Source organism: Panthera onca, chromosome B2, assembly GCF_046562875.1.
Source record: "Panthera onca isolate mPanOnc1 chromosome B2, mPanOnc1 haplotype 2, whole genome shotgun sequence".
NCBI classification, from domain to species: Eukaryota; Metazoa; Chordata; class Mammalia; order Carnivora; family Felidae; genus Panthera; species Panthera onca.
In genome coordinates this window covers 22847950-22867158 of record NC_138343.1, presented here as the reverse complement: position 1 = coordinate 22867158, position 19209 = coordinate 22847950, and the positions used below count along the sequence as shown (strand labels likewise).

Below are 19209 nucleotides of genomic sequence, written 5' to 3'. Positions count from 1 at the left end.
TGCTCAGCATGAAGCTTGATGCGGGACTTGACCCCACAACCACAAGACAGTGACCTGAGCCGAAACCAAGAGTTGGACACTCAACCGACTGAACCACCCAGGCACCCTGTAGTCTTCATATTTTTTAAATCAGTTGTGTTTTGCTTTCCTAATTGTAGCTGGTGCTCAAGATCAGATCGGTTGGGCTTTTGGCCTGGGATTGGAAAGACTGGCCATGATCCTCTATGACATCCCTGATATCCGCCTCTTCTGGAGTGAGGATGAGCGTTTCCTGAAGCAGTTCCGCGTGTCAGATATCAACCAGAAGGTGAAATTTCAGGTAACATGACTTGTAAGAATCAATTATTAATTATAATAATGATTTTCAAGAATTGAAGGGGTCATGCACTTGAAAAGAAACTTGTTGAATTTAAAAATAATGTGAATTTGTGGGGCGCCTGGGTAGCCCAGTCGGTTGAGTGTCCGACTTTGGCTCAGGTCATGATCTCACAGTTCGTGAGTTCAAGCCCCGCATCGGGCTCTGTGCTGACAGCTCAGAGCCTGGAGCCTGCTTCGGATTTTGTGTCTCCTTCTCTCTGCCCCTTCCCCGCTCATGCTGTGTCTCTCTCTGTCTCTCAAAAATGAATAAACATTAAAAAAAAATAAAAAAAAAAAATAATGTGCATTTGAAAAGAAGTTTTAAATAGAGGTCCATAAACACAGGAATTCATAAACCATCGGAAGCTGTATACGGAAGAAAAAAAAGATTTACGAAGCTTTTAGTCTGAGCACAGAACCAACTTTGGGCTTTGTTAATGACCATTTTAATCATTATGAAATAGCCATCTTAAAGTTTAGTTTTTCTGATACTAGTATAGACACACTGGCTTTCTTGTGATTAGTGTTTGTCATGTGTGTCTTTTTCATCCTTGTATTTTCACTCTATGTTCTTAAAAGTGTCTCTTGAACGTTGTGTAGAACTGGGCCTTTTTATTTCATTGGAGTGTTGAATACATCTTACATTTACTATAATTACATGGGATATTCTTGGGCTTAATTCTGTCATTTTTTATTTCTTCCCTCATTTCCCCCTTCTTTTCTTCATTTCTTTATTTGGAAACTGAGAGTTTGTGTTTTTTGGTTTGTTTGTTTTTACATTCCATTTTATTACTCCTGTTACTATTTAGTTTCACCATTTTGTATTATTTTTAAGTGGCTGTTCTAGATTACGATATACATAATTAATGCATCACCCTTTACCATCAGTAGCTATTACACAACTTCATGAGACATTAAATATCCTTCAACAGTGTCATTTTTTTACTCCCCTGATTTTTATATTATTATTGTTATTTTATTTCTCCATGTATTATAATCCCACAGTAGTTGCTCTATTTGCTTCAAATAGCCAGTTGTCTTTTTAAAGAGATTTAAAATGATATTGTTTTATATCTCCCTTGATACTTACCCCACTGATCATTCCTTTCTGCCGATCTTGGTTTTTCTCTGTGATCATTTCCCTTCGGTCTGGAGAACTTCCTTAAATATTTTCCTGTAATGCAGCATGAATGTGTTCAGTTTGGTTGTTTGGAAATGCCTTTATTTCATTTTTACTTTTTAGGAATATTTTCTTTGATTATAGGTGTCTAGGTTGCCAGTTTGTATGCACACGTGCATGCGCACGCGTGTGGGTGTTTGCCTGTGTTTTCCTTTCAGCTCTTGAAACAGGTCATTTCATTGTCTTATCCTTTTACTCTGGTTTTCAGTGGTTTGCCCTGTATATGATTTTCTGTTTTACAGCTTAGAGTTTCACTGTGTTGGATTTAATGTCTTTTCAACCATCTTTGAAACCCTCATCTAATATCTTTTCCAACAATTATACTCTGTTCTTTCTTTTCCTTTCAGGCTGCAACTACATGTGTGTCAGACCGTTTGAAGTTATGCCTTAGTACTTTGATTCTCAGGGTGTGTTTTTTATTATTGGTTTTTTTTTCACTCTGTGCTTTATTTTGGATAGTTTTTATTCCCTTATCTTTGGATTTACCAGCCTTTTCTATCTTGTCCACTTAACCATTAAGCCCCTCCAATGAATTCATATTGTACTTACCAGTTCTACAATTTCTATTTGCTTCTTTTTTAGAGTTTTTATTACTCTGGAGGATTCTTCGTCTTCTCACCCATTTTGTACATTTTACCTTAAATTCTTTAGCATCGTCATATAGTAGTTATTTTTGTCTTTTTAATTCCAACCATTTTGTTACCTGTTGTTCTCCTTTTATTTTTTTTTTTTCTTCTTAGTTATGGGTCACATTTTTCCTGCTTTTTCATGTGTCTCACTTTTATATTGTATATAAAAGAACAAAGAAACCGAAATAGGTAGTATATGTCCTCAGCAAGCCTTGTCCTTTCCCCTGTCAGGCAGCTAAGGTGTGTAGGCCAGATCTCTTCGTTCTAATCAGGAGTTGAACCGGATTTCACATCTGCCATCCCCTTGGTGGTGAGATCTGGCCCTGCAGCAGACTTTGGGATCTATGCACATGAGATGTGATCTCTCTACTTTCCACCAGTTGCCAGCTTCTACCCACCAGTAGCTGCCAAGCAAAAGTATTATGAATGAGGATTGGCTGGCAGTGAGAGCTGGCTAGCCATTCCCCCACTTTCCAGTCTGCCACACCCACCAATGCTTGGCTGAGAGGAGTTTGGCTCATTATTCCTTATTCCAGCAAGGTTTTTTTACCAAAAGCAGGCTAGTTCTGCCCACTCATGCACCAGTAGGGAAAGTATCCATCAATGTCTGTCCCCCAGACAGTAGGACAGTAGAAGGCAGTCTGTTCGATTAGACTTGTGTCCAGATCTCCTCAATATCTTGTATGACAAATAAGATCTCTAAAGTTATTGTTTTCTCATCGCTATAGTGGGGCCGATGGTTTTCTGTGACCTTTTGCCTCCTAACCAGAACTGGAAAATCTCCTATAATTTATTTACATTTTGACTCCATCTTTAATGGCTTTTTAAAAAAATCCTATTTTTTTTTTAAGGAAGCTGTTTTTTTGTTTTTTTGTTTTTTTGTTTTTTTGTTTTTTTTTTAAATTTTTTTTTCTAGCACCAAGTCCTTCTAGGTTAATTTGGAATAAAGCTCCATCTGAATGATCAAAAGTAAAACCTGGCTAAGGGTGTAAGTTTTTCTCATTCATATTTTCATTTTTTCAGTCATTTATTTAATTGGCAAATATTGATGGAACACCAGCCAACACTGTACAGAGCAGTGTGCCCAACACTGGAGGGACGCACACAGGTGACTAACACAGATGCTACCATAAGTGAGTGGTTTAGGTCCAATCTTAAGTGCACTTTAACTGTCATCTGTTAGGAGACACCAAGATATCCAGGAATAGACTATGGGTTTCTTGTATTACATGTCATTTTTTGTAATTTCTTTTGCTTTCAGATTTTAAAATCAATGTATGCATACTTGCACTATTATATAACCTAAATGGCTGTCTTTGTGTAATAAACTTAAGAATTTCTGATGAGCAGCTAGGATTTGATCACTGAAAAATATAAAATACTTTGTAAATTATAGATCACAGAGAGCTGTTTCCTAATTATTCACTTATAATTAGTATTTATTGATTATATTCTGTGTTAGCTCCCTATTGCTGTCACAATGAATTACCACAAATCTAGCAGCTTAAAACAGTGTCCTTTCTTAGTTCCAGAGGTCAGAAATGCAGAACCAGTCTGAGATTGGGCTGAAACAAAGGTGTCAGTGGGGCTGGTTCCTTCTGGTGGCTCAAGGTGGGAGGGAATCTGTTTCCTTGCCTGTGAAAGTTTATAGGGCTGTTCTTATTCTTGGATCATGGTTTCCTCCCACATTGCCTTTTCCCCTCTCCTTCCCTCTCTGGTCACATCACCTCTGAAATTTTGTCTTCCTCTTACAAGAAAAGAAAAGGACCCTTGTGATTACATGGAGTCTACCAAGATCATTTAAGATAATTTCCACACCCCAAGATCCTTTCTTAATCACATCTGTAAAGTTCTTTTTTTTTTTTTTCATGTTTGTTTATTTATTTTGAGAGAGAGAGAAACAGAGCATGCACAGGGGAAGGACAGACAGGGGGAGAAAGAGAATCCCAAACACGTTCTGCCCTGTCAGCGCAGAGCCCGATGTGGGGCTCGAACCCCCAAACTGTGAGATCATGACCTGAACCGACATCAAGAGTCAGATGTTTATTTATTTATTTATTTTTCCAATATATAAAATTTATTGTCAAATTGGTTTCCATACAACACCCAGTGCTCATCCCAAAAGGTACCCTCCTCAATACCCATCACCCACCCTCCCCTCCCTCCCACCCCCCATCAACCCTCAGTTTGTTCTCAGTTTTTAAGAGTCTCTTATGCTTGAGAGTCAGATGTTTAATTGACTGAGCCACCCAGGAGCCCCTGTAAAGTTCTTTTTGAATGTAAGGTAACATGTTCCCGGGTTCCAGGGATTGGGACGTGGGCATCTTTGAGGAGCCATTATTCAACTTACCATGTATACCTTTATGTATCCCATTTTCATCATGGAAGGTATAATAGAGCAGATTTTGTGTTTAGATAAGTGTGATGCAGACAGTACCTGAGTGTTAGCAGTTTTTACCTATTGGTGTGGAACAGTCATGTTCATATATATGCAAGGAATGAGACTCATTTTGTCACTTAATATTTTTGGTCTGTCTTCAGAAGAATATTTAACATGATCATAATACTGTGCAAGACTCTTCTCCGAGGGGAGGGGAGGAATGTGGCGGGGGAAGGTCTGCTGGCAGCTATTGAGTACGTGGCTTCTCTGGCTGGGAAACCTGGGAGCCATTTGGGAATTGTATTGTGGAGGGCTGGAAGGCGACAGAAATTCCTTTTCTTTCATCTCCCTTGAGGCCATCCAAGATTATGTTTTAGGCTCTCAGCTTCTCTGGCATCTTCCTCTGCATAGTCTTATAAATCCATCTATCCATCTCACCATGATGGCTCTCTTCTAGGGACTAACAACGGTCTGATTTGTATCACCCAAGACCCCCTCTATGCCACTCTTTCCTGAATACCTTCACACCATTGTGTGTGTCTAGTAAGTAAGAAACGCTGGTTATAATGTGATTTTGATTTTTGGTTTCCATTTTACGTGGTTTGAGTTACCTGCTTTGTCTGTTGCGGCTCTCTTTCCCCAACCTGGATCGGTGCTTGAAATAACGTGGATGAACAAGCTGGTGGTTTTATCATACAAGTGTCGTCTCATTCTGCACAAGAGATCTCTGTCCCACACTCCAGCTCCCATTGCTGGGCTGACTCTGGCATCTGGGCACTGGTTGTGTGTACGCCTGCCAATGCCTCTAGGTGAAATTTGCCACTTCAGTGCACTGAGTGGAAAAGTCAGCAAGCCAAGTTTCAGCAATGTTGGTTGTCATGTTTTCACCCCATTAAGGAGTTTTATTGGCTCTCTTTTGTGGGCACAGGCTATACTTATTCGTAATCCTGAATAGTACTTCATACACGTGTCATTGCAGCCGGAACAGGTGAGAATCATGGGCTGCGGTGTGCAAGCCTACTGCACTACACCCTATGTACCCTATGTAAGAGCTAACAACAGTCACACTCCATGCTTAACAGTCATTGAGGCCTTACTCTGTGTCCGTTATTCTAAAGACTTAACATGCCTTCCTTTAGTCCTCTTAATAACCTTCTGAGTTTAGGTACTGTTGTTCTTTCCACTTGACAGATGAGGAAACAGTAGCCAAGTGGTCACTGTGTGTTATGTGTTAGCACATATTTATTCAGGGCTTCGAAGAGCCGTTTCCCAAAGTTCTATCCTGAGTGTAAAATCCATAGGTTGATTCTTCACAGCTAAAAGATTTAAATTTTTCTAACAGATCCAAAGATTGGTGTATAGTTTATAGAAAAATAAAGCATTGAGTAAATCATCCAGGTTATTAACTTACTAGTAACTTACTAGTAACACAAGCTGCTTGTGTTAATGCTTCTCAAACTTCAATGTTCAGATGAATCACCCAAGGAACTTATTAAAGCACAGATTCTGATTTAGTATGGCTAACATGGAGCCTGAGAGTCTGCATTTCTAGCAAATTACCAGACGATGCCGATGCTGTTGATCCATGGACCACATTCTGCAGCTGCGTAATGATGGGCAAAGTCATCTTACTTGTCAGAGCCTCAGCTGCCTCATCAGTAAAATGAGATAATAAAGTAAGATAGTCTGACCAGGTGATTAAACTCACTTCCTCCTCTGATGCATTCTAAATTTCTGTTTAGTATAACTATTACAACAAATTATGATTCCTTTGCACAAAACTTGAAACTCTTCTTCTTGCCTTTGATTTTGTTACCATAAATTTCAGGTGCAGTACTGTAACACTTTTGTTTTTATGACCTGCCAGAGGTCTTCCTGCCTTCTTCTTTGCCTTCTTTTTTCTTCTCTTCCTTCCTTCCTACCTTCCCTTCCCTCCCCTTCCCTTCCTTTCTTTTTTCTCTTCCCTTCTGTCTTTCCTCCCTCCTTTCTTCCTTTCTATCTCCTCTCATTCATTCATTCATTCATTGTATTTGTCAATGAGAGGAGACTGTATAAATAATCTCACATGGTTTAAATGTGTATTTAAACCATGCTCTAGTCAGAGATGTGTTTGTGTACTTTAAGTAATTTATGAAGAGAAGCTGTCAGTACTTAAATTAGAAAACATACAATCCAAGATGTGAAGGATGAGGCTGGATGTACACAAAATGTGGTGCAGGCATCAGCAGGACCTTGGCTGTGAAGGTCATCTGTGAGGTCAATCATGGATAGACACCTGAGGGAAAGTGTGTCACAGTTTGTCCTTGCTCTCCCTGTAGTGCCAAGCATCAGCAGGGGATGCTGGGTTATATGAAGACTGGTAGTTTCTAAAGGCTAGGGTTGGCCATTTTCCCTTATTGATGTCTTCCAGCAATCATAGTTCAGTGGCCCACATGTTGTACATTAATTCGTTAAATAGCTTATAATACTTGCCATTTGTTGAGTGCTGTGTACAGGCCACTGGACTAAATATTTTGCTGATATTATAACTTTCATTAACACAATCTAATGGGGTGAGTACTATAAACTGATTTTATAGGTGATGAAACTGAGGCTTGGAACCACCAAGTAACTCAACCATAAGGACTCCAGTATTAGTGACTGAGCTAGGATTTTGTCTGCAGTGGACTCCAGCGAGCTCCTGATACTGAACTAGTGAACTCTGTTGTCCCTAGACCAAAACACTATTCTGGAATCAGTAAGATGAAATTGACAGTTTCTGACATCAAGTTGTTTATAGTCTGGAAGAAGAGACAGAATTATCAAAGATAATAATAAAATAATATAGAAGTACTATAATGGAACATGTAGAATTTTGCTGACACTGACCAATGCATGTGGAGGCTAAAATTTTCTTCTTCCTTTTTTTTTTTTTTAATCCTTTTTTCCTAGTTTAATTCTTGAAATCCCTCCATGTCTCTCCAGAATTGTATTAGGACTTGAGCCTGTGATTACATGCTAATCTCCATGGCTTGGACTAGCTCCTAGATCTAGTTCTGCTGTCATTATCATAAATGTTGTCTATAGAGACTTAATGCAGGAAGATGCAGACTTTCTTCATTCTGTCCCCAAATAAATCCAGCTGTGAGAATCCCATCAGCTTTGTTGTGCTGTGGTGATATTAATGGATCTCACAGTTTTTCACTATTTCCATGTGCATTTTTTCCTATCTCACATGTATACAGAAAACACATAACTATTGTTCTTTTTCTAAAAAAGGGATATTTATCCCAGAAGAAACTGCAGGCATATCTCACTTCTTGTGCTGCATTTTATTGCAAATCACAGGATGGAGTATTTTACAAAATAAAGTTTTGTGGCAACCCTGTGTCGAACAAGTCTATTGACTCCATTTTTCCAGTAACATTTGCTCACTTTGTGTCTCTGTGTCACATATGGGTAATTCTTGCAGTATTTCAAACTTTTTCATTATCATTATATTCCTTAGGTGATCTGTGATCAATGATCTTTGATGTTACTGATGTAAATGTTTTGGGGCACCACCAACCACGCCCGTATAAGACAGTGAACTTAATAAAAAAAAGTGTGTGTTCTGACTGCTCCACCAACCAGCTGGTTCCCATCTCCCTTTCCTTGGGCCTCCTTATTTCCTGAGATACAACAATATTGAAATCAGACCAATTAATCACCCTATAGTGGTCTCTGTGTGTTCAAGTAAAAAGAAGAGTTACATGTCTCTCACTTTAAATCAAGCTACAAATGATGAAGCTTAGTGAGGAAGGCATGTCGAATGCTGAGACAGGCCAAATGCTAGCCCTCTAGCCCCAAACAGTTAGCCAAGTTGTGAATGCAAAGAAAAGTTCTTGAAAGAAATTAAAAGTGCTACTCCAGTGAACACATGAATAAGAAACAAAAGCCACCCGATTGCTGATATGGAGAAAGTTTTAGTAATCCAGATGAAAGGTAACCAGCCACAACAGTCCCTGAAGCCAAAGCTGAATCCAGGGCATCCAGACTCTCTTCAGTTCTGTGAAGGCTGAGCCAGGTGAGGAAGCTGCAGAAGAAAGATTTGAAGCTAGCAGAGATTTAAGGAAAGAAACCATCTCCATAACATCAAAGTGCAAACTGTAAAGCAGCAAGTGCTAACATAGAGGCTGTAGCAAGCTATCCAGAGAATCTAGCTAAGATCATTAATGAAGGTGGATGCACTACACAACAGATTTTCAGTGTAGACCAAACAGCCTTCTGTTGGAGAAAGATGCCATCTAGGACTTGAATAGCTAGAGAGGAGAAGTCAGTGCCTGCCTTCAAAGCTTCAAAATACAAGCTGACTTTCTTGTTACAGGCTAATGCAGCTGGTGACTTGAAGTTGAAGCCGATGCTCATTTACTGTTCCAAAAACCCAGAGCCTGGATGATAGCACATCTGTTTACGACATGGTTTACTGAATATTTTAAGACCTCTCTTGAGACCTACTGTTCAGAAAAATCTTTTTCAAAATATTCCTGTTCATTGACAATGTACCTGGTCACCCAACAGCTGTGATGGAGATATATGATGAGATTAATGTTATCTTCATGCCTCCTAACACAGCATCCATTCTGCAACTCATGGGTCAAGGGTTAATTTTGACTTTCAAGTCTTGTTATTTAAGAAATACATTTTGTGGGGCACTTGGGTGCCTCAGTTGGTTAAGCGTCCAACTTCAGCTCAGGTCATGATCTCACAGTTCGTGAGTTCAAGCCCTGCCATCAGGCTCTTGGCTGTCAGCACAGAACCTGCTTCAGATCCTCTGTCCCCCTCTCTCTCTGCTCCTTTCCAACTTGCTCTCTCTCTCTCTCTCTCTCTCTCTCTCTCTCTCAAAAATAAATTAAAAAAAAATACATTTAGTAAGGCTGTAGCTGCAACAGTGATTCCTCTGATGGATCTGAGCAAACTGTATTAAAAGTGTTCTGGAAAGGATTCACCTTCCCAGATGCCATTAAGAGCATGCATGATTCATGGGAAAAGATCAAAGCATCAACATGAACAAAACATTGGGAGAAGCTGATTCCCACCCCTATAGATAACTTTGGAGGGGTTTAGTACTTCAGTGGAAGACATAACTGTAGATGGGGTGGAAAGAGCCAGAGAACTGGAATTAGAAGTGGAGCCTGAAGATGTGCCTGAATTGTTGCAATCTTGTTTTCAAACTTGAACAGGTGAGGAGTTCCTTCTTATGGATGAACAAAGAAAATAGTTTCTTGAGATGGCATCTACTCCTGGTCAAGCTGCTGTGGGGACTGTTGAAATGACAACAAAGGATTCAGAATATTATATAAACTTAGTTGATAAAACAGTTGATAAAACAGGGTTTAATAAGATGGACTCCACAGAAAGAAGTTCTGTGTGTAAAATGCTATTATATAGCATCACAAGCTACAGAGAAACTGTTTGTGAAAGGAAGAGTCAATCAATGTGGCCAACTTCACTGATGTCTTATTTTAAGAAATTGCCACAGCCACCCACCTTCAGCAACCACCACTCTGTTCAATCAGCAGCCATCAACATGAAGGCAAGACCCTCCACCAGCAAAAAGATTACAATTCATGGAAAGCTCAGATGATGGTTAGCAATAAAATATTTTTTAATTAGGCATATACGTTGTTTTTTAAGACCTAATGCTATTGCACATTTAATAGGCTACAGTATAGCATAAACATAACTTTTGTAGGTACTGGGAAACCAAAAAGTTCATTTGACTTGCTTTATTGTGATACTTGCTTTATTATGGGCACCCTGAACTGAACCTGTAATATCTGGGAGCTATGCCTATAATAGAGGTAGATGAAGAAGTGGGGGACCTGACCATCTATAGAACCTTTTATATGTGCTCTGTAATCATCGTTGACTGCAAAATGAGGAGAGATGCAGTGAGCAAGAGAATGGACAAGTTTGTTTTGGGAATATAGTGCTTATACGTAAAGCATTTATATCAGAGTCTATCACATAGTAAGTGTTTCATCCAGGTTAACTATTATTCATATTTTTACCACCAACAACATTATCACCACCACTACCGTAACTACTACGAAACACTATTCTCAGCGCAGCGGCTGTAGTCCTTGTGATTCCTGACCCTTCCTGCCCATAGTTCCCATCTTTAGCTTGCTTTGGCAACATTAGTGTTATATAACCCTACTCGTGGGATGTGAGGATGTTTCATTGACCTGCAGTCTATGGAATCCTCTGGACTGTGGCCCCATGTTTGTATTGGAGCCTCTATCATCAGAGGCCTGTGGATTTTTGACTGTTTTTTTGCTATCGTTAAGGCAGGGGTCTTGTGATGCACTTACATATTTCAAAAATTGCTACCACAGTTTTTTTTGTTTGTTTGTTTGTTTGAGGCACTTAAAAAAAAAAAAAGAATGAGCCCATCAGTGTCTTCTTCCACAGCTTTCTCATAGCGTAGATTAGAAGGATGTGTGTTATGTGACCTTTATATGTACACACATTCAATATCCATATTACATTTTCTTGGCTATTAACCTTGGAAATGTACAAGAACTTCCTATTTATAGACAGCACATTAGACTTTAAATCTTGCCAACATCCATAAAATCTGACAAATTATGTGCAATATATTTTGGGAATTAACTGACTAGAGGAGGTTTTGGTATTTCTGTCTCTGGAAACTGAAGGGTACATTAGTACTAAACAGAATCATCTAAACTGAATACTAATCGTTGATGGATCATAAAGTTAAAAGTTACAGTTTTACTAAATATTTCATTATATATATATAAACATAAATATATAAATTAAAAATTTCATTATATATATATAAATCATATATATATTTCAAACCATCACATTGTGTACCTTAATTATATATAATTTTGGTTTGTCAATTATACCTTCATAAAGCTGGGGCAAAAAATGTATAGTTTTAAGAGGAAATCATCAGAATAGAGACCAGAAACAAATACGGTTTTGAAGGAATTGTCATAGAAAGAAAGAACATGTCAATTAAACAAGGATGAGTCGGTCAATGGGTTTTTTGTCTCAGGTCTGAATATAGGGAGTGATTGTTACAAGATTGAATTAGGGATGCTTCTGGCTTCAACCAAGAAAAACCCAACTCAGGGTAGTTAAAATAAGAACAACAGCAGGCATCCCTCAGTGATGCCAGGGCTCTAGAACCTTGAATGCTTTTTCCCCCTTAGACTTGAAGGATGGTGGCAGGAGCATGGAGCCTCCCCTCATACAACAAGGTCCAGAAGCAGAAAACAGAACACTTTTGTTTCCTTTTAAGTGTGAGGAAAAGTCTTCCAGAAGTCCTTAGCAGAGTCTTGTCACCTCATTTTCAAGGCAGTTGGAGTGGTCTGTGATGGCAACTTGTTGTTTTCTGATATTTATACTGAGCTCATGTCAATAAGGCTTATTTTTCTGCATTACTTCCCTAACTGTGATACCAGATGTGTACAATTAGGCCCCGTAGGCGATGCTGTCTCTTATTACCACAGGCATTTCTATGAATAAACAGTCACTTATAAAATGGGATGATAAGGCAGCTAGAAAAGCTATTCCAGCCTATAGCCTACCTTAAGCTGGCTAATGCTTGAAATCATCCCTTAGAGTTTGATCCCAAGTCAAATGTGAAATGTTCCTTTTGCCTAGAATGTGCTGTGCCTACTTTTCATAGAACAACTGGATGGGGCTCATGGGCATGTGTGGCTGTATTTCAGATTGAGCATAGAAAATCAGGGTCACCATGGCATATCCAACTATGTTAACTATCTTGGCCTAAGGGGAAAAGGGCTGAAATACTAACCTCAAAGCCACTCAACCTAGGAATGAGATCCTGAGAGTTATCAGAAACATAACAAGTGTTGATTAGAGCCAATTCAAATGGAAAACCCAAGATATATATTAATGTTCTGGGAACCAAATTAAATCCAAGCAGTTTACCTTATTGAATTCTTAGTCGAGGAAGGTAAGTGAGGTTGTTCTGTGTCTTTAATTTATTTCATCCTGCGCAATAGGAAAAACAGGTCACTTCACTGATGCAATTAGAGGTGGGCTCTGCTCCTTTACTCAAAGGGTTAGAGGAACATTTGGGTTCATCTGAAATGTTAGGACTTACAGTCAGCCTGTGTTTAAATAGAGAATTGAGAATTACTTTGTGATCACATTACTGCACAGCTTTTCAAACTTTGTGCCTTTATGTTGGCATTTTGTTATGTGTAATCTTGTGATCTTGGAAATGAAGAATGGTTAAAGTAAGCAGTAATTTATATAGTAGATAGCTTAATTATTCTTTCTCTCACTTGGATGAGGAATGAATCAAATGTTTTCTTTCAGTATGAGGGAAGAATTTATTTTCTAAAGGGCCTCCCTGTGAGAGTTATAAATTACAATTATAGGCCGTGATTCACTATGAAAGATACTGAATGATAAATACATGACCCCTGTAGAGCCCATTTGGCAGATTTTGAACTCCAGGTTAACTGCTTTTTGAGAACCAAGTAAGTGTATTATATTTATTTTTATTTATTTTTAAAAAGACAAAATATTCTAAACATACATCTATTTCTTGATTTGATTTGCTAGTAACGTGACTGTGTACCCTCTTCCCAGCTAAGCTGCAGCCTTCCTCCCTCAAAAACGCTAAGGTTTTACCACAGATTCTTTTAGAGAATGAAAGCATCAGAAATGCAGTTGATAACACCTAGCCCTCCCCGATGACATTCTCCTTCCTGCTCTCCTCCCCAGAGGTGACCCCTGACTTCAGTTTGATATTTACCATTCTCACGTTACATGTGTATATTCAAAAACAGTTTGTAGGGTTGTTTCAAAATGCATACTAAGTGACCAAAATAGTTAAAAAGTAGAAATTCAGAGAGATTTTATGAGAAATTTGATGAGTAGATTCTAAAAGGTATATAGAAATACAGAGGACCAGGAATGGCCAGATAACCAAAGTGGAAGCCTTTGCTTAATCTGATGTCAAGTTCTTTTATTTTTTTATTTTTATTTTTTTTTAATATGAAATTTATTGTCAAATTGGTTTCCATACAACACCCAGTGCTCATCCCAACAGGTGACCTCCTCAGTACCCATCACCCACCCTCCCTTCCCTCCCACCCCCATCAACCCTCACTTTGTTGTAAGTTTCTAACAGTCTGTTATGTTTTGGCTCCCTTCCTCTCTAACCTTTTTTGTTTTTTCCTTCCCCTCCCCCTTGGTCTCCTGTTAAGTTTCTCAGGATCCACATAAAAGTGAAAACATATGGTATCTGTCTTTCTCTGTATGACTTATTTCACTTAGCATAACGTTCTCCAGTTCCATCCACGTTGCTACAGAAGGCCATATTTCATTCTTTCTCATTGCCACTTAGTATTCCATTGTGTATATAAACCACAATTTCTTTATCCATTCATCAGTTGATGGACATTGATGTCAAGTTCTTTTAAAATCTGCAGTAATTGAGAGGGTAGCACTCAGGCAGGGTGGACACAGAGGCCCCCAGAATGCAGTGATGAGCCCAGAAACACACGTGCCCTGTGGGAAAGACAGACCAGAGAAGCCTTTTGTGCAAAGTGGAACAGAGAAAATTGAGTGTCCATATGGAAAAAATGGAACTTGACCCCAGGTTCCTAATTATCAAAAAGTGAATTCCAGGGGATTTGTAAATCTAAATGCAAAAAGCAGTTTGCTAGCTGACGGACTTTGAAACAGTCATTTTAGCAGGAGTGATTCTTTGTTTCTTACTGGAGTAGACTGAACTGGGAAGATTGAGCTAAATGAACTATGGTAATGTAAAACTAAAACCAAATCCAATGTATGATCTCAAAAGTTTTGAAATGTATATTTATTTAAAGTGGTCTGCTTAGTTTTTTTGTAAACCCTTTTATGAAATAAAAGAGGTTTCCTCCCATTTCGAGTTTGCTAAGAGCTTTTATCATAAATGACTACAAATTTATCAATAAATGGGATATATATATATATTTCAAATGTTTAGAATTATGTAAATTTATATTTTACCCATATATTGAAAAGCAATCTCATAATATTTTGGCTTTATTCTGTTAATATAGTGACATATAGTGATTGTGTTTTTCCATGTTAAAGCCTTCTAGTCCTGAAATGAATATGGTTGGAATATGTGGTCTTTTTAATAGATTTCTGGATTTGATTTTCAAATATTTGTTAAGGATTCTAAATTTGTGTTGAGGGATGAAATAGATTTCAGTTTTCGTTCTTACCAGGTTTTGGTGTTAAAATTATGCTATCCTCATGAAACTAATTTGGAAGTGTTTTGTTTTGTGTTTGTTTGTTTGTTTTTTTTCTATTCTCTGAGAGAATATTTTGAAGATTGACATTATTTCTTTCTTACGTGTCTGATCCAGTTTATCAGTGAAGTTATCCGGGCCTGGAGTTTTCTTTGCGGGAAGTTTTTAACCGCAGATTAAATTTCTTAACAATTCTTACGCTATTCAGATTTTATTTTGTGTCAGTTTTGATAAATTGTATTTTTTTCTAGAAATTTGTTTCATCTAACTTCAAATGTATTGGCATAAAGTCCTTTGTAATATTTTCTGCGGGATCTCTCCTGATCGGATGGGGGCCACCAAATGTAGGGTGCCCCGATCCAGCGGAAGCCAGCAGTGTGGTTGGTGAAAGAATTCACCCTAAGCACCACAAAACAGATGGAAGTTTATTGAATACACCACAAGGAAGTGGTGGGCAGGACAAAAAGCAGAGACTGTCTGCCACTGGGTAGTGGCTGGGAGCTATAGTTAAAGGGGGAAAGTGAGCAGGTGTGGGAAATGGAATTTTCCTTTTTTGGTACCTGTGGCCAGTGTAAGTAACCCACTAGTCACCTAGGGCTTATGGATATTTTGAGGTGGGTCACCTAATGGGACTGTTTATATTCAGCCAGGGGGCTGAAGTCAGTCACTGTGGCCTTTCTACCTTACTCAGGTTTCCATTGTTCAAGTTGGTTCCCAAAAGTGGCCTCTACATTTTCTTATTATCTTGACTTAAAAAAAACAAACAAACAAACTATTTTTAATAATACTCAGGTCACAATGGGTGTGCACATCATTACCAAGTGAGATGAATTTGGTAAGCAAGCACCGGGGTTGGCACTGGGGAATTGGCTCAGGACAGAATGCGAAGGCCAGCAAATCCACAGGTGAAGAAGCTTCTTCCTTCAGGCCAGAGGACTACATTAACAGAGGCAGGACAGGGACAGAAGAGGGCCTGCTGGGGCATATGGACAGTTCTCCTGCTTCAGGCTCATGAACCTTTGCTTAGGGCAGTGACAGAAATGTTCATATCATGGAAGGTCAGCATAAAATTATTACATACACACAAAGAAAAAAAATTACGGTGGTTTTCAGCTTTTGGAGACTTCTGTAATATTTCTGTATGGTAAGCAGAAAATATTTTTTTCTTGACCAAAGATTGAAAAGGAAAAGGAAATTAGAATCAAATATTCTAATAAATTCCATCTACATTTGAATTACTTGGGAGATCTCTGTAATGTGTTTATTTTGTTGGAAATGTGAGGACATGAGAAGAGAGGAGATCTAAAGTTGGTTTGCATTGTTCGTTTAAAGCTTCAGCAATCTGGAATATTATGGTATACCCTCTGAATTTCGGTGGAATGATTAAAACCCTAGCATCTCCTTTTTCCTTTTGTGGACTTTAGTTTGCTTCTTTAGCAATGTGTTACCATAACTTTTGCATCTTTTAAAGGTAATTCAGTTGCCCTCTTCCCAGATACTGAGGATTTCTAGTTTTAGGGTTTTTTTGTCCTTCTCACCCAATTGCCCAATTATTACCTTGTTAGCTGCACACGTGCCACACAGAAAATTGTCCTGTGCCACTTAACCTTTTAAAAGAGAAAAGATAGAATGGAGAATACACTTTGTTAATTTTGGGTAATTCGGCGTCAGAGAAAGTGGTCTCGGTATGGAGCCTCAACGTGGTTGCTGAAGGGGAGAACCTGCTTGTTTAATAGATTCTAGAACTAGGATAAGAAAGGCTGTTGACAGGCTCCTGGAATCGGGGAGCACATTTGCACCGTCCCTGGCAGCTGGGCCTTTCCAATTCCAATCCACAGAGATCAAGCCTCATAGATAAACTGTTCTTTGCACCAGTTTCTGCACATTTCTTTTTTTTTTTTTATTTTTTTTTAACGTTTATTTATTTTTGAGACAGAGACAGAGCATGAACAGGGGAGGGGTAGAGAGAGAGGGAGACACAGAATCTGAAACAGGCTCCAGGCTCTGAGCAGTCAGCACAGAGCCCAACACGGGGCTCGAACTCACAGACCGTGAGATCATGACCTGAGCCGAAGTCGGACGCTTAACCGACCAAGCCACCCAGGCGCCGCTCTGCACATTTCTTTATGGAAGAGTCACCTTCATTGCTATGCCACTCTGAAATAATTCTCATTTATCATCTCATCCAGTGATTAGCTTTAGTTCATAATATAGAAGAAATAAATAGATTCACTGTCTGTTTGATTTTTCAGATTTCTCATGAAGATGTGCTAACTTTACACTTAAACAGTTATTCATTTATTATACTTACTTTCACATACTGTATCTATTAAAGGCAAGTATGCAGCCATTAGTATGTAAATTGAACTTGGACACTGAACAAATGAGGTAGAGCCTCCAACATTATTTATTGACTAATTGGTTTTATTGTAATCAGAGGGGAGCCTATAAGAGTGCGTAAAACTACCTGTGGTAGGCCTGCATTAATATAAACATGTCGATTTCATTTTGGTCTGATTTAATTCATGCCTGCTTTGTGACATGTGGGTACAATACCTTTATTTCAAAATGGTTTAGGTGCTTACATAACTATTAAATAATAATAGGTAATATATGGGAAAGACTGTTGAATCATATAGGAAAGCATGTAGGGAATCCTGCTCTCAAAGCCTCAGAAGTTAACAAGAGGGCACCTTGAGACCCTGATTCGAATTCCCTGCTCAGCACTTTCAGAGGTGGCTGAATCTGGAGCCCTCGGGTAATAACACCCTTCCCACTCCCCTTGCCATCATCTGACTGCCCTCCCGATCAACTGGTGGTTCCAACCCCCACCCGAGTTTTTCTATCCGCCATCGTAGGAGCAATGCTTGCATGCCACAGTCACTTGGCCTTCTATGAATCACGTAAAAAGCACTTCCGCCTCAGATTTACTTCACAGCTACACCCGGGTCATCCAGCTGCTGGGCTTTTCTGTGCACCTCCTCTCTTGCCTCGATCCTCTGTCCTTCTGCCCTTCTGCCCCCTGAATTTCTACCAGCACCCCCCCTCTTTGGCCTTCTCTCTACCCTGCAACTCTTGCCCAGTCTGCCATTCTGCCTGCATCCTCCAGGCCTCACTTCTTGCCCCTCCATGCCCAGATGGAGCCTGAGGTCAGTCAGCTGCCTCCACTGTTCTCTCACCGATACCCCCTCATTTCTGCCAACCCATATAGGCAGACCCTTATTCTATGTTAAGCCCCAGATTCACCTGTTTCCTGCTTGAACATTGTTCCCATGTGGAATGTGCCTTACAAAACATTAGCAGAACAGAACTGATTAACCCCTCTGCAAATGTCCAGTCCAGTCTTTTACTGGGAGTCCTGGATCTGTGTCACAGCCTCTTTCACCCCTTGCCTTTAACAAATAACCTTATTTTATCACTGGAAAAAGTAAGGCCATCTTACACGGAATCCCACATCTTCCTTCTTCACTACTTCTGTTTTGTTTTTGTTTTTGTTTTTTAATAGCCCTCTATTGCTCCTAGATCTACCTAGTCAGAATCTTTCAGAACAGAATCTAGAAATCTGCTTTTTAACATGCTCCCAGTGATTCTCATGTGCCTAACCCTATGAGAACCTCTAGCCAACATTCCTGGGTTGTTTCCCATGGCTCTGGGTTCTTCCCCTTCCCAACCATCATCCATGTATCGTGATGTTACTGTCTTGTTTTAACACTTTCACTGGTTCCCCATTGCTTAGAGATTGGATCTGAACTCTTTACATGATGTCCAATCTGTTCATGAATTGTCCCTTCCTATCCTGTCTCCTGCCCCTGACTCCCTCCTGCCTTCTTTCTGATGTCACATAGGACTTCTGTTTTCTGAAGTCAGTCATTCTTTAGTTCATTGATTCCACAACTCCTTGTTGAGTCTGTTTTGACCACACTCTGCATTTAGCCACTGGGTTTATGACCAAGACAGTCCCTGCCCTCACTGAGATTACAGTCATACTTTATTCTACTGCTTCTCTTTGAAAGGCCCCTGCCCTCCCCCATTTCTCTTGCTGGAAACAATAGGTAGCTTTTATTGAGTGCTGACCTTGGGCTGTCTTTCAGTTTGTGTAATTTTATGAAATCCCAGCCATCTGGCATAGATGCTGTTATCTTGATATCCCCATATTGCAGTGAAGGTGTTTGAAGTTTAGAGAGTCTTAGAGCTGATAAAACTAGACTCTACATTTGGCACCCTGGCCTTCTGACTCTAGAGCTTGAACTTTCCCTTTATGCTCTACTGCTCCCCCTTTAGGCCATGATTGACATTACACCCACTCTGTTCTCCCTTCCCTACACCTTCCCTCCTCTCCTTTATTTTAGTTTTCCACTAAGCACTTTGTTTATTGAGTAACCATTCAAC

The 19209-nt window shown here is 39.3% G+C and overlaps 1 protein-coding gene across 14 annotated transcripts in view; it reads left to right on the top strand.

Moving 5' to 3' along the window:
• FARS2 (phenylalanyl-tRNA synthetase 2, mitochondrial) overlaps positions 1 to 19209 on the top strand; it is a 538848-nt gene that overhangs the window by 330825 nt on the left and 188814 nt on the right. For all 14 annotated transcript variants that reach the window (XR_009604835.3, XM_060614894.1, XM_060614886.2 and 11 more), the window contains one exon: positions 159 to 319. Coding sequence is in view for 13 of the 14 variants with exons in the window: in XM_060614894.1 (XP_060470877.1) it covers positions 159 to 319 (161 nt within the window). In the remaining variant the exon portion in view is untranslated. The remainder of the gene's footprint in view (positions 1 to 158; positions 320 to 19209) is intronic.